The 12,928-nt window shown below is 37.4% G+C and overlaps 1 protein-coding gene across 1 annotated transcript in view; it reads left to right on the top strand.

Annotated features, from left to right (window-relative positions):
* The first annotated feature begins 670 nt into the window (after positions 1 to 670).
* The window catches only part of STK39 (serine/threonine kinase 39), a 214,535-nt gene continuing 202,277 nt past the window's right edge, over positions 671 to 12,928 (top strand). Inside the window, exon 1 of the mRNA XM_025039466.1 lies at positions 671 to 798. Coding sequence (XP_024895234.1) covers positions 784 to 798 — 15 coding nt within the window. The 5' untranslated portion in view covers positions 671 to 783. The remainder of the gene's footprint in view (positions 799 to 12,928) is intronic.

The following is a 12,928-nucleotide window of genomic DNA, read 5'->3' as shown; positions in this document are numbered from 1 at the left end:
GCTTTTGTAATTACACGTTTGCATCATTTTGCTTGGCATCCTTGAAAGTTGTGCTTTCAACATGAGAATACTCAGGTTGATCTGTTTTTCTAATTTGTAGAGCAAGCTCAGAAGTAAGCTCAAAGAGTTCTCAGAACAGATAAGTTGTTACAGCATCTCATGGAATCCCTGAAGTAGCTCAGGCTGGAGTGGTTTACACTGAAGTGGAAGAAGAGCCTGAGATATTTTAAAAGCACTGACGTTAGAAAATATCAGGACCTGTGGATGGTAATGGGTTCTATGCAGGGTTGTATTTGGATGCCCATGTCCCTTGTCCCCATATCCTCAGACCCGGCACTCTCTCAGCCCTTGTTCTGTGGGACAGTAAACACGCCATATCGCAGTGAGCTCTTTTGATAGGGGTCACCTTCCTGGATTGTGAGCCTCCGGAGCACAGAGACTGTCTTTGTATCCTGTAGAAAAGTCAAGTTTTTCTTTTTTTCTCTTCCAGATAGTTATTTTCAGACTTTAAGAAATCTTTTTAAAAAGATGTCAAATGGTAATAACGTTTTGAATACCTTGAGTAGAAGACCTTTTTTTAAAAACAAACAAACAAACAAACAAACAGATATTTATGAAGGAGGTCATGCGTGATAACCAGAAAGTGTGCCATTTGATAGCTGATGTTGTTTCTACTTCATTTCAGGCAGCGGAGCTACTGCTGTGGTTCAGGCTGCCCTGTGCAAACCCAGGCAAGAACGTGTGGCCATAAAGCGGATCAACTTGGAGAAATGCCAGACCAGTATGGATGAACTATTAGTAAGTAAAAGCGAAGGGGATACCTGCTGGTTGTTTTCTTAATTTACAGGTATAGGTATATGGAGATGAATGGGAGAAGCAGAAGAGAGAGCTAAGACAACTTGGTTTTATCTCCTGTTTTTTGACACATACATTTCTTGGAACACAGTCCATACCACTTTTTCCTCCCCTGATTAATTAATTATGCTGTACATTATCATTGTGTTGTGTACTATACAACTTACCTCTTTTGACAAACAGTATTTTTCTCATAATTCCCAGTTGGAGATGATCTCAGTATTGACACACTATTTTAGAAAACAAGGGAAACAGACTCAGATGACCTAAGGTTACGTGATAGTGAGTGAAGGATTGGATGGGGAGCTTCTGGTCTCTGGTCTAGAATAATGACACCAATAGGAATTGCTCCCCAAATAATTCGTTGGTCATTTCGGCTTTCATAAATGATAAAATCACTTACAAATTCCAGTCATTCACAATACTGCAGGGTAGCTTGCATTTGGCTAGAAAGAGGAGTTTTTGTTTTTTATACACAGCTACTTGTACTTCTTGCTGTAAATGAAATGCATCACATAAATAATTGGAGCTTGTCAGTGTGGATATAACTCTAGTAGCATTGGTGGGTTGAAGGAACATTTGCTTTTGGCTTAACTGACTCATTATTAAATGAACAGCTTGGCAAATGGTTATTAGTTGCCCAGCAAACTGTGAAGGGTTTGAGAGTTTAATCTCATAAATATAGTTGTCGTTCTGCCTGCCAGTTTTCTTTTTTTCCTTTTGGCCATTTATCTGAGGATAACAGAAGACCACAGTGGAGGAGTTAACTGATTGGTTATCCCAAAGCTAACCCCAGTACAAATATCAGTCCAATAGCTCCATACAAGCAACAAAGTATAGTGACAGTTGGCTCCAAATGAAGAAGGCTTTGTTATGTTCTACATTGGGAATGGGATGTTTTAACAAGAGCTTTTTGTCTTTACTCAGAATATAGCTTTTATTTCAGGCTTAATTACAACACACTATAGTATAAATTAAGCACAAAGATAAAGCTGTACTTTTCCAGATCTGTTTGGCCTTACATTTTAAATTAGACTACACAAGGCATTGATTTCACTGAGATTGAAGCAACAGATTGCCAGCTAAAACTCCGATTAAACATGGGCTTCCACAATTTAATGTTAATTTAAAAAAAAATCGCATACATTTAAGTCTTTTACCTTCATCAGAATTTCAGCTGTGCTTTGCTCTTACTGAAACTATTTACTGCGTACTTCTGTTGCTTGCTGTCGCCATGACCAATAATTGTGCCTTTCTCATCTGACCAGTTTTCAAGGTCACTTTCTCTGAGTGGAAAAAGTGTTGAACAGCTTGTGGGAAGAGTCAGGTCCTGCTTCTGCCACTAACTTGTCTTTTAACTTTAGTCAAGTTACCTAACAGCTCTGCCCTATTTAAAAAGAGAGTTGAATTGGACGATCTCTAAGATCCTTTAGTTCTCAGATTATGTGGCTATACTAAGTATACATTAACTTTTTAAAAAACTTGGAGTATCATTTAAACTTATGTGCTGGTTGGAAATATCACTGAAGACTTTGCTCCCATGTATTTGATTGCGGAGCTCTGTTGGAGGTGTCATAGACATTGTTTTGCCACCAGCAGAATACTACACAGAATATGTACAAGGCTTGTTTGCACTGTGTCTGACAGTTCTGGACCAATGCTGTGGTCCCTGGTCTCTACCAAGCCCTCACAATTATCCCAAACCTCCATGTTTTCCCTCTGCTGGCTTTTATCAGCACTGGGCTGTAAGTGATGATAGCTGTATAAGGGGCCAAGTGGAGGTCAGAGGGAGAGAGTCCTTCCCGGCCCATTCTTCTGTTTCCATGGGAACAAGAAGCCTATCAGTGTAATTTGGAGGTACTCATAATTTAGGTAGAGCTGTCAATGTAAGGACTGGTGCTTTTATGGCTTTGTGCTTGGCTCCATTATTCAGAAGTCTTAGGATTTATGAGTTTGCTTATTAGCAGTTATTTATCTCTTTCATTCTTTTTCCCCCCTTAATGCCCATGTCGTATTAATATAGTTTATGTGCATAATTATCTATTTTTCCTTTAAAAATATATGTTGTTTTAGTGCTTTGATCTTACCTTCGACCTTTTGATGTCTTGATATTTCTAGAAATGGAGGGGAATGCCTGTGGTTCTTTAGGATGTATTAGTCCCAGGTCCTTTTCAAACAAAAAGGAAGAGAATTTGCGGTATAGGTTGTCTAATGTTGCCTAGCTGTTGACACATGAGATTGTGTGAAGTAAAGTTGCTGGGATCTTTTCAATTTCTAATACTGCTGTTGCTCGCACTTTTATTATCTCTGTGGGTTCACATTTTGGCAGTGTTTGGACATCCGGTATCCTAATAATCCTTTAATTCCATGTGTATGTGTATTTTATACAGGTCAGTGCTCTGCATCATTTTATACTCTGTGCCATGTGTTAACTGGAAACCATTGTTCTTATAAGAAACAATGTTCACTGGAATTCTTATCTTGTGAGAGTGTTATGTCATAGAAGTCACAATTATCAACTATTTGTTGGCTATTGGAATATCTGCCTCCCCTGCTGAAACCGTATCACCTCCCACCCCCTACTTTTAGCTTTGTCCCTACCCCAGCTCTCTTGACTCCCATGGCAGGGTGAGATTTACACAGAGAGGTGGGATGTGATGGTACAGAACAGTTTTGGACAGCTGGCCCTGGACTTTGCTTCTTTATAGGGGAGAGACTATTAATAGATTTTCCTGTGGCTGTGGAATTTGTTCCAGGTTTGAATGAAGAAGGATTCGAATGATTTTATGATTTCTGAAGCAAAGTGAACATTACAGTGCCAGATTCTCTGAGAATGAAGGGAAGAAATGATAGATGAGATTATTGGTGTTAAATAATTGGTAATTTAAATGAAATTTATACTATTGATATGAGTTCTGTAATTCCTCAAAGATAGTTTGGTTTCAGATCTAATATACATTAACTTATTTGGTAAATACTTAACAAGTTTTTACATTATGCTTAGACCCGTAAAAAGTACTAGTTTGGGGTATATCTATTGGAGGACAAAGGTATATGCTCACTAAAAATTCATTTTATTTAACAGCAGTTAAAACACCTGAGAATAAATGTTTTCTTTGGCATCACATGAAAAGCATTTAGTTAATCTAATTATTTTTCTATGTATTCTTTTAAATTTTCATATATATTTTGCATTTTGGCCTTTAACTGTGTTCTAATATCTCTAGGTATGATCTTGGTGATTAATTTCTGGGAGCAAAAGGGGTGTTACTGGTCTGGTCTGCATTCCTGACCAGGCCAACCTAGATGCTTGGGTAATTTCTGAGATTTATTAATCTCACATTTGTTGTTAACTCTATATATTTTAACCCTACAATGGTGTAAACAACTAATTATAATTAACTTAATGCACTCTGAGAGATATTTCTAGTTTTAGAGCAGAACTTATTAATTCCATAATTATTAAACCCTACTAGATAGTAGGCACTGAGCTAGGTGATGGGACAACAAAGAGGGTTCCCGTTCCTTGGGGAGCCCTTGGACCAGAAAATGAGTCTGTCCATTTTTATATTGAGTTAGTGAGATTTTTTTGAGCTAGGGAGATATTTCTTCACCTTTTCTCTTTATTTTCCTGGAAATGGTTTAGGAGATTGATAGATTCTCTAATGTCTATTCCATTGAAGGAGTTCTCGCTTTCCAGTAGGAATTTAAGACTTGCTAAATGGGTCTGACCTGCTGTCATGCAGACTCGTATGTTCTGTGTGAAGACGGCCTTGAGGTTTCTTGAAAAAGCTGCTTCTCTTGTTTGTGGTCAACCTCAAAGGTTAGGGATGTGACCCCAGGGCTCACTTGGCTTCCCTTAAAATTTGTTACATGAGTGAGAAATTAATCTGCTTTTTCTGAAGTCATCTGTCTTTTCAGTCTCTATCACCAGGTACAATGAATTCCATAATATGAATAGTCCTTCCTTTTATTTATCCTAAAACCTGCCTTTCCAACTTTTGTGATACTCTCCTTTATTTTTACCCAGGTATCGATGAACATTTTGGTTCATCATCGTACTTGACCTTATTTATGGTTTGTTAGACTTTAACCATATCCTTCTTAATTTTTTTCTCTAGACTTGAGTTCTATACTTTTAGTTTATCTTTGGTTCCTAGTCATAGAAAACTGAATAGCATTTTTATTATTCTTTCACATATATCAAGACCATCAAAACTTACAGTTTCATTCTTAGGAGCAGGCAAACTATATGTGTAAGGAAAGCCTTGGAGCCAGGCAGAGTACTTGTTTCTTTAAAAAGTAAATGAAAAGGAAAAAAAAAGTCTATTAAGTGATCATGAAATAATATGTAATTATCATTATAATATTTTAGTTTGGGATGGGTGACAAATGTGAGCAAAGTCGTTTCAAAAAACAGCAGCTGCACAGAAGTAATGAATGCTGAAACTTGTACTAGAGGGGAAGTTGCTCCCTGGGTCAGAGGGCCTGTGTTCTTCGCAGGGATCATGAGCTTTACACGAGTCAGTTTCACCTCTGGTCCTCAGTCTCCTTGTTCATTCAATAAGGAATCTACTTCATGGTAAAAACTTATTTTCATCAACAGTGTTCTATGACTGTGTATTTAAATATTAATTCTTTCAACCAAATCACTTTAAAGTGACTGGAGCTTTTAAAAACACTAATTACTAGCAAATTATGTTTTATAATTTAGGATGGAGTCAAGTGACTTCAGTACTGTGGTATAACAAAATTCACTATGAATTCATAGATTTGAGTACGGAGTGTGCCATCTGTTTCTCCTATGAAAGAGTTTCTCAGTCTTGAACTAGAAAAATTCTGGTATATGCCCTTCTATATCATTTTTATAAAGATATTTTATTCATCTTACTGACAGTATTTGTGAATAAATGAAGAGCTTTCTTTACTCAGAACAAAGCCATTGCCCTTATTTTACTTTCTGCTATAGTGTTATTTTATTATTTTTCATTTCTCTTGATCTTCTGTTCCTTCCCTACTCCCTTTCCCTCCTTCTCCCCCACTCCCTCCCTCCCTTCCTTTCTTTCTACTTTCCTTTCTTCTTTTTAGAGGAACGAATTAGCTATGATATATAGGTTATTTTGGAGACTGTAGCTCTAGGTATTTACTTTGCCTAATGATAATTTGAGAAAATAATTATTCACTAATCGTTACTGACACAAGCGTCTCGCATCCTTTTAAAATTAAATTATAATATTTGGGGACCTCTGAGCATTCCTCTAGTCAGAAGATCATTTTTTCCCCTTTTAATTAAGGTTTAAAATTTTTTTAAAAATCTTTTTTATGCTATTTTACTGCAGTAATTGTGTCAATACTTTTACAAATATTGTTGATTGCAGAAAAAATTATGCCATTTTGAGGATGTCAGCTTAAAAAACTGGAAGCCATATTGTGGGTTTTCCTTATTGTATCAGTGAAACTATTTTCCCTTCTTTTCGAACTAAAGATTTTCTAAATAGTAAATTAATTATTCATATCCCATCTCATTCTTCGTCATATGTGGTAACAAGTTACATTTGGTCATTTCTTGTAGAATCTTTTATCCGAAGGATATAGCATTAAAAGTCAAGCCTACTTCACAGAATGTGGTAGTTTTGGCCATTTCAGGTTCTCAGCCATTGAATTTTGTGCCGTCATTTGTGCCTTGCCACTTAGCTTTGTAATTATTTTCATATGATTTGATGTTTGTGTTTATCCAAATGCAGTCCAATTGAGGGCAGAATTAGAAGTGGGAAATTTTGGGATATTTTGAAGACATACATTTTTAAGACATCAAAGAATAAATACTGTATATGTAAAACTAATTTATTTTTACAGCTCTACAGTTACATTAGCTTAGGAATGTGTATGATTTGATTGGAGAAAACAATTTTCGTTTTTGGAACATCAAATGTAAAAGTTATGTAGTTGATTAAGTTAATTGAATATACTAATTGAATTTACTTTTAAGTGTTTTTATACATTTGTTAAAAGTGGCTTGCTAAGAGGTTTTACATTTCATTTTTTTTTCTTCCAAAAAGTAAAAAGTTGACATTGCAAGGACACCTATGTTTCTGGACTTACATGAACTCAGTAACACAGAGACCCAGCACATACTCATTTTTAGAGTAGGAGAAAGTAAGGAAAACATTCCAATGTCGAATACAAGTTTAGTTACATCTCTTTTTTTTTTTTATACCTCACTTTTGCTATCTTCGTAGACTTCTGGAAAATGTTGTTGCTTGGGTTGAGGCAAATGATTTTGTTCTTTCCTAGATTATCTTCTTTCTTATGTTGGTTTGGTTACTTCCACAATTAATTAAGCTGCTGCTGAAAAAGAAGGACTTTGTAATATTCAGGAAGACATTTAGGGGAGAGTATTAGGTGGGGTTCTGCCACTTTTGCAGGAAGGCTGTTCCCTGGCAGAACCCCAGACTGCAGATTGTACCCAGACATAGGATGGGGCACCACACACACACACACACACACACACACACACACACAAATTTACCCTTTACTTCACATTCTCATCTTTTAGTGATAAAGCCAAATAACACATCAGTGCTACAAGGTGGTCTGGCGGTTTCCAGCAGCATCAATTGGCTGATGAGAAAAATTCTTCGTGATTCTGTTATCAATGAAGCCTTCAACTTTATTTTTTCCAGTATTCCTAATTATTGACAATTAAATGATCAAACAGCAGTTGTTGATGACTGAGTCTCGTTCAGATTCCGTGATGGCTGTCTGAGAGCCTTCAGAACCCATGAGGCATCTTCATGGCTGTCTGCCGAAGATCTTTTGTAGCCAACTCTAAAAGAAAACGGCTACTTCCCATTGAGTTTTCCTATACTACTTCAACATCACTTTTTTATTCTTTTCTTTCTTCTCCTTCCTTGTTTATATTTAAAAAAATACCTATACCAGTGACTTCTATACTTCTAAGCAAAATTCTTTAGCTTTTTTTTAGACATTTTTTTGTAGAGTGCCCAATTTTGTGACATAACCAAGGCCCTGGGATGTACATTCTGTTCTGTCAGCAAGTAGATATTTACCCATTGTGATCCCTGCTGATTTCGAGGGATTTTCCAGACCTTTAACTCCCTTGAAATTAACCTTAACTAAATGGCAAGGGACATTACTTGACTCATTTGTAAGTGGTACAGTCCGAATATTGGACTTACTCTTTCTCGAGTAGGTTTTTCCCTATTGCTTCTCTTAGTCTAAAAGAGGCAAGAGGTTTCTGCATATGTGATGTATAATTTTTCATAATTTAAGAAAACTCAAAATGACTTTTTTTATGATTGAAAATGACAGTCCAGAAAAATGTACTGCTATTATAAGAGCTTTGTCAATCTTTTTTCTTCCATTTCTTGGCTGACATTTGAAATCATTGAAGTCTCTGGGGTTTTTTTTTTTTTTTCCCTTTCTTTTTTTAAAAAAATTCTACTTAAAGTATTGAGATATTTATGAATATGGATTAGTTTACCCTTTATAATGATGCTGATGTTATGGAAGTACAAGCTGGAGAATGACTTTCTGCAAAGGGTTTTTATTTAACATGGTTACCTCCATATAATTTAAGGAACTATTTAAATGTTTGGAGGGAGTTGAATTCATTTTAAAGATGTATTTGGTTATCTCTTGTATTTGGTAATACATATTTCATTTGATAGTATTTGTATATCATATCTGTTTTTTCCTTTTTAGATTAATTTGTAATGTGGAAATGTGCCTGGGGGCTAGATGTTTCTCTCAGCATTTCATTGAAAGAATAATGCATCTTAGTGCTTAGCTTTAAAGCAGTGGTTCTCAAATTTGGCTGCACATTAGAATCATCCAAGAGCTTTTGAAAATTTTCATTCCCAGGCTATATCCTAAATCAATTTACATCAGCATCCCTGGGGCTGGGATCTGGGCATTAGTACCTTTTAAAGCTCCCCATGCCGTTTCAGTGTGCAGCCAAGGCAGAGAACCTCTGCTTTAGAATAAAGGTAGATCTAGCATCTCCTCAGATTTAATTGCACATAATATTAGAGCTTGAGTAGGTTTGATTTCTTAACTAAGGCTGAGAAGCATATTTTGCCACCAATATCAGATAAAGAAGAATCTACTTAGGATTTACATAACTTGTGAAAATATGCTAATTTGTTAAGTATAGTTTAATATTTTGAATTCAGAATTCATTTAAACTTTTTTTTTTTCAGTGTGGATCTTGTGGTCTTAAAGGACAAAAGAAATTAGGTTTTAACTTTTTTCTAGTTCTTATATCTTCAGAGTCTTATTTCATTTTTTTGTTCTGAGCCCTTTGCATAAATACATGTTTAGATTCCTTATTACAAAAGGGATTCATGGAGTATGGCAAGGTGGTATAAGTTAAACACAGGGTGGGATAACTAGGAAAACACGGATGGGGACAATGTAGACTCAGGAACACAGCTAAAAATTTATGGCCCAATGACTTGTTTACACATTATAGGACACTCCCTGAGCCAGCAGGGCACACTGCTGTGACATTTCTGTAGGAAAAGGTGAGTGCTGCTGCCAGGATCTGTCTCTGAGCCTTTGAGGCTCAGTCAGGAACTTGGGACATTTGAGGTTAGTGATCAATATGGAGATGCTCACAGGCTGAGAGGGAAGTGAGACATTGAGAGACTGACTTTTAACATTTGTATTGTGTTAAGCATTCTGCAGGGAGTTTTATAGATCTCATTTTGCTTATGTCACAACAATCCTGTGTAGATGGCATTTTTAGGCTCCTTTTACAGAAAAGAGACTGAGGCTCAAAGATACTGGATAACTTGCCCAAGTTATCAAACTGGTCAGTGTACAGCCAAGCTTCGAAGCCAGCTGTGTCTTAGCTGTAGCCCTTCTTAAGTGGCTCCTGCTGGGTCACATCCCTGTTGATCACAGTTCCTGCTTATCCTCAGTACTATTTATAGGAAAACAATTTTTTTTTTTTTGATGGGGAGGGATAAATACCACATAATAGTTATAGAAAATCTCTTATAACTATTTAAACACTTTTTTTTTTTCGTTTTTCCAGTTTTTGTTTTTTTGGCAGTGTTTTTCTTCCCAAGCCATCATATTTCCAGGGTAGGATACTCTATATTTTTTGTATCTTCCACCAAACCTAGTATGTCCCACATGAGAGAAGCCTGTGTCAGTCACGCCCTGGTTTGGGAAATTTGGCTAGGTTGACACAGTGGCAGTGTGTGGGTGTCCCTCTGTCATTTCTCTTCCACCCACATTGTTCCTGGCAGAGGGATGCTGCTGTGGCTGCCACTTCGGTTTTAGCATATGGAAAGGCCTTTTACTTGCTACCCCATTTTAGGTTGATTTCCCCACTCTTGTGAAATCTCACTTGTGACATGTTTCAGATGAATTGCATGAGCAGATCCAGCTCTTTAAGCCACAGGGAAAATACTGTGCCTTTGCTTGGTTTGGCACTTGGCGACATGTCTGAGTCTTATTTCATTGGATTACCGAGGGAGTCACTGGGTTATAGTCCTTGATTATGGTTCTAGCAAATGTGCTGCATGGATTTCAGAGTTCTTTGAGTTCTTCCAACTTTGACCTTGTGTTTTTCTTTTCTCCCTTTGAATTTTTTACCCTTACCCATATTTGTGAAATTCAAACCACATTAATGCTACAGTCTCCCTTATTTCCAACTTTGCTTTCTTTAGGTCAGACTCAGCTAGGTGGTGCCTCTGGGCCTGCTCTCCCGCTCAGGCTGTCCTTTCATATTCTCTCCACCCTAGTGCCTTGCTGCCTGCTTTCTACTACTTTGCCACACATAGTCTGGTATCTGGACATGAAGCATCAACATCAGTTGGAAGCCTGTTAGACATGCAGAATTTCAAGCCCCACCCCAGACCTACTGCATCAGAACCTGCCTTTTTACAAGGTTCACGTGATCTGTGTGCATGTTTGAGTTTGAGAAGGTCTAAATCACACTTCTTCCATGGATCGTGCCCTAATTAAGGGAATAGGGTATTAGAACCCGTTCATTCTGTAGGAAGAATTGGATTAAAAGGGTTTTTTTGTTTATTTTTTTTTTAATACCCATTTATTCATCTTTGGCCAGTACTTTTGTCACTTTAACAGCTAGGTAGAAATGACTATGTTTGGGAATAAATGGCTTTACCTTCCCAATGAGTGAATTAAGGCACTGGGAAAAACTCAAGTAATTTAGCTGGTACACTCTTACCAAGGAAGGACTCAAATGGCCATCACGCTGTTTCGAAAAAAATGGAGAAAGTAGTTCTGTGGAAAGGACTGTTTGATTCAAGAGACATTTGTATTTTTCAAAATAGAGAATATAAAAAAATATATAAAATTATCTTAATTAGTTTGGGCTGATACAAAAACATCACAGACTGGGTGGCTTATAAAAAACAGAAATTTATTTGTCATAGTTCTGAAGGCTGGAAGTCTGAGGTCAGGGTGCCAGTGTGGTTGGATGGGGCCGTCTTCCAGGTTGCAGACTTCTCACTGCTTCCTTCCATGGTAGAAGGGGTGAGTGAGTTCTCTGGGGTCTCTCTTATAAGGGCACTAATCTCATTTATGAGGGCTCCACCCTTATGATCCAATCACATTCCAAGGGCCCCAACTCTTGATACCATCAACTTAAGAATTTTGGGGGGACACACACATTCAAACCATAGCAAAAATATAAATATATAAATTTTGCACTTCTGTAGAAGGCAACTAAATAAAAGGTTTACTATAAACCAAAATAAGGGTTGAATGAGCAGGTAGGGCACCTCGCTCTTTCTTCTTTAAATGTCTTTCCATCCCATTTGTAGAAAAATTACTTATGACAAGGGTTCAGTGATAGCACAAGGCAGACTGGTGTTTTTCCCCAAGGCAAGTTTCATCATGTTTTAAGTGTTAGAGGCTGTACTACATGGAAAGGTCGTGCAGCAAAACGGACTGTGTAGGACTGGAAGGTATGGACCCCATGGCCAAGTTGTGAAGAGGAACAGTGAGGCTGCACGGAAGAAGAATGTGAAGGCGAGTGGCCACACTGATGCAAGTCCACTCACAGGCCTCCACGTTCATCTTCCCTTACACTGCTCCTGGGAGTGCGTTAGTAGGGGTAGTGTCTGGGTCTCTCCCCCTTTTTTCATTTTACATTCTCAGGACCTTTAAATGTCCAGCTGGTACCTCTAAGACCCCAAATTTTGAAGGAATAGAATTTAAGTTATATTCATAAATTATTTAAAAGAATATTTCTCTAGGTTAATTAAAAGAGTTTCTCTCCCTCCTGGCATCTCCCCTGACCTCTGGCACATATACTGCCCCCAGCCCCCCCTACACACACACAGTTTGCTCACTGCCGTACCAGAGAACCTGATCTGGGTAGGAAGTGATACAGGCCATCTAAATGCAAAGGGCTAAAAAACGTGTTTTTCCAGACTCCGATCCAACTTTACATCAGTGCAAAAGAATTTCCTTTCATATGGGCATTGGTTGTTTATTGTGCATTTTGATTAATGATTTAAAAGTTTGACATTTGAAAGCTAGAAAGGCATTCATTTACATTGAATATAAAGTGGTGAGATGTAGAACACTCGTTTTTTCAAGGAATATTATTCCCATTTCTGTGAACAACGGAGACATCTATTTAAACAGGACCCTACCTAATGCCGCAGGCCTTCAAAGTGGGCCATCCCTACAAAGAACAGATGCTAGTGACTTGAAATAGGAATGGCCTGGGCAGTGTTCCATTTCTCCTTCAGGAGCATCTTATGGTATCAAAACCTAACACCAGAGACAGATGGAAACTGGAACTCAGGTTTCAGATCTTGTTCGAAGGACAGGAACTGCCGAATTGAAGAGAGTCAGATTTAGAAAACCTGTGTAATCAGTTAGATGGACGAGGGAAATGATGAAAGGAAAATGTGGTTAAACAATGGAAAGAAAATAGAAAAATTAGTGATTTTCTTAGGAGTTTATCTATGGTTCAAAGCACTTAATAAGCATATATATTAAGGTGTATATATGTGTTACATGTCATGGTATTTTGGCCAATTTATCTGATATATAGGGTCTT

This window comes from Pteropus alecto, unplaced genomic scaffold (assembly GCF_000325575.1).
Source record: "Pteropus alecto unplaced genomic scaffold, ASM32557v1 scaffold3, whole genome shotgun sequence".
Taxonomy (NCBI): domain Eukaryota; kingdom Metazoa; phylum Chordata; class Mammalia; order Chiroptera; family Pteropodidae; genus Pteropus; species Pteropus alecto.
The sequence above is the reverse complement of the archived record's forward strand: the minus strand, read 5'-3'. Positions and strand labels throughout refer to the sequence as shown.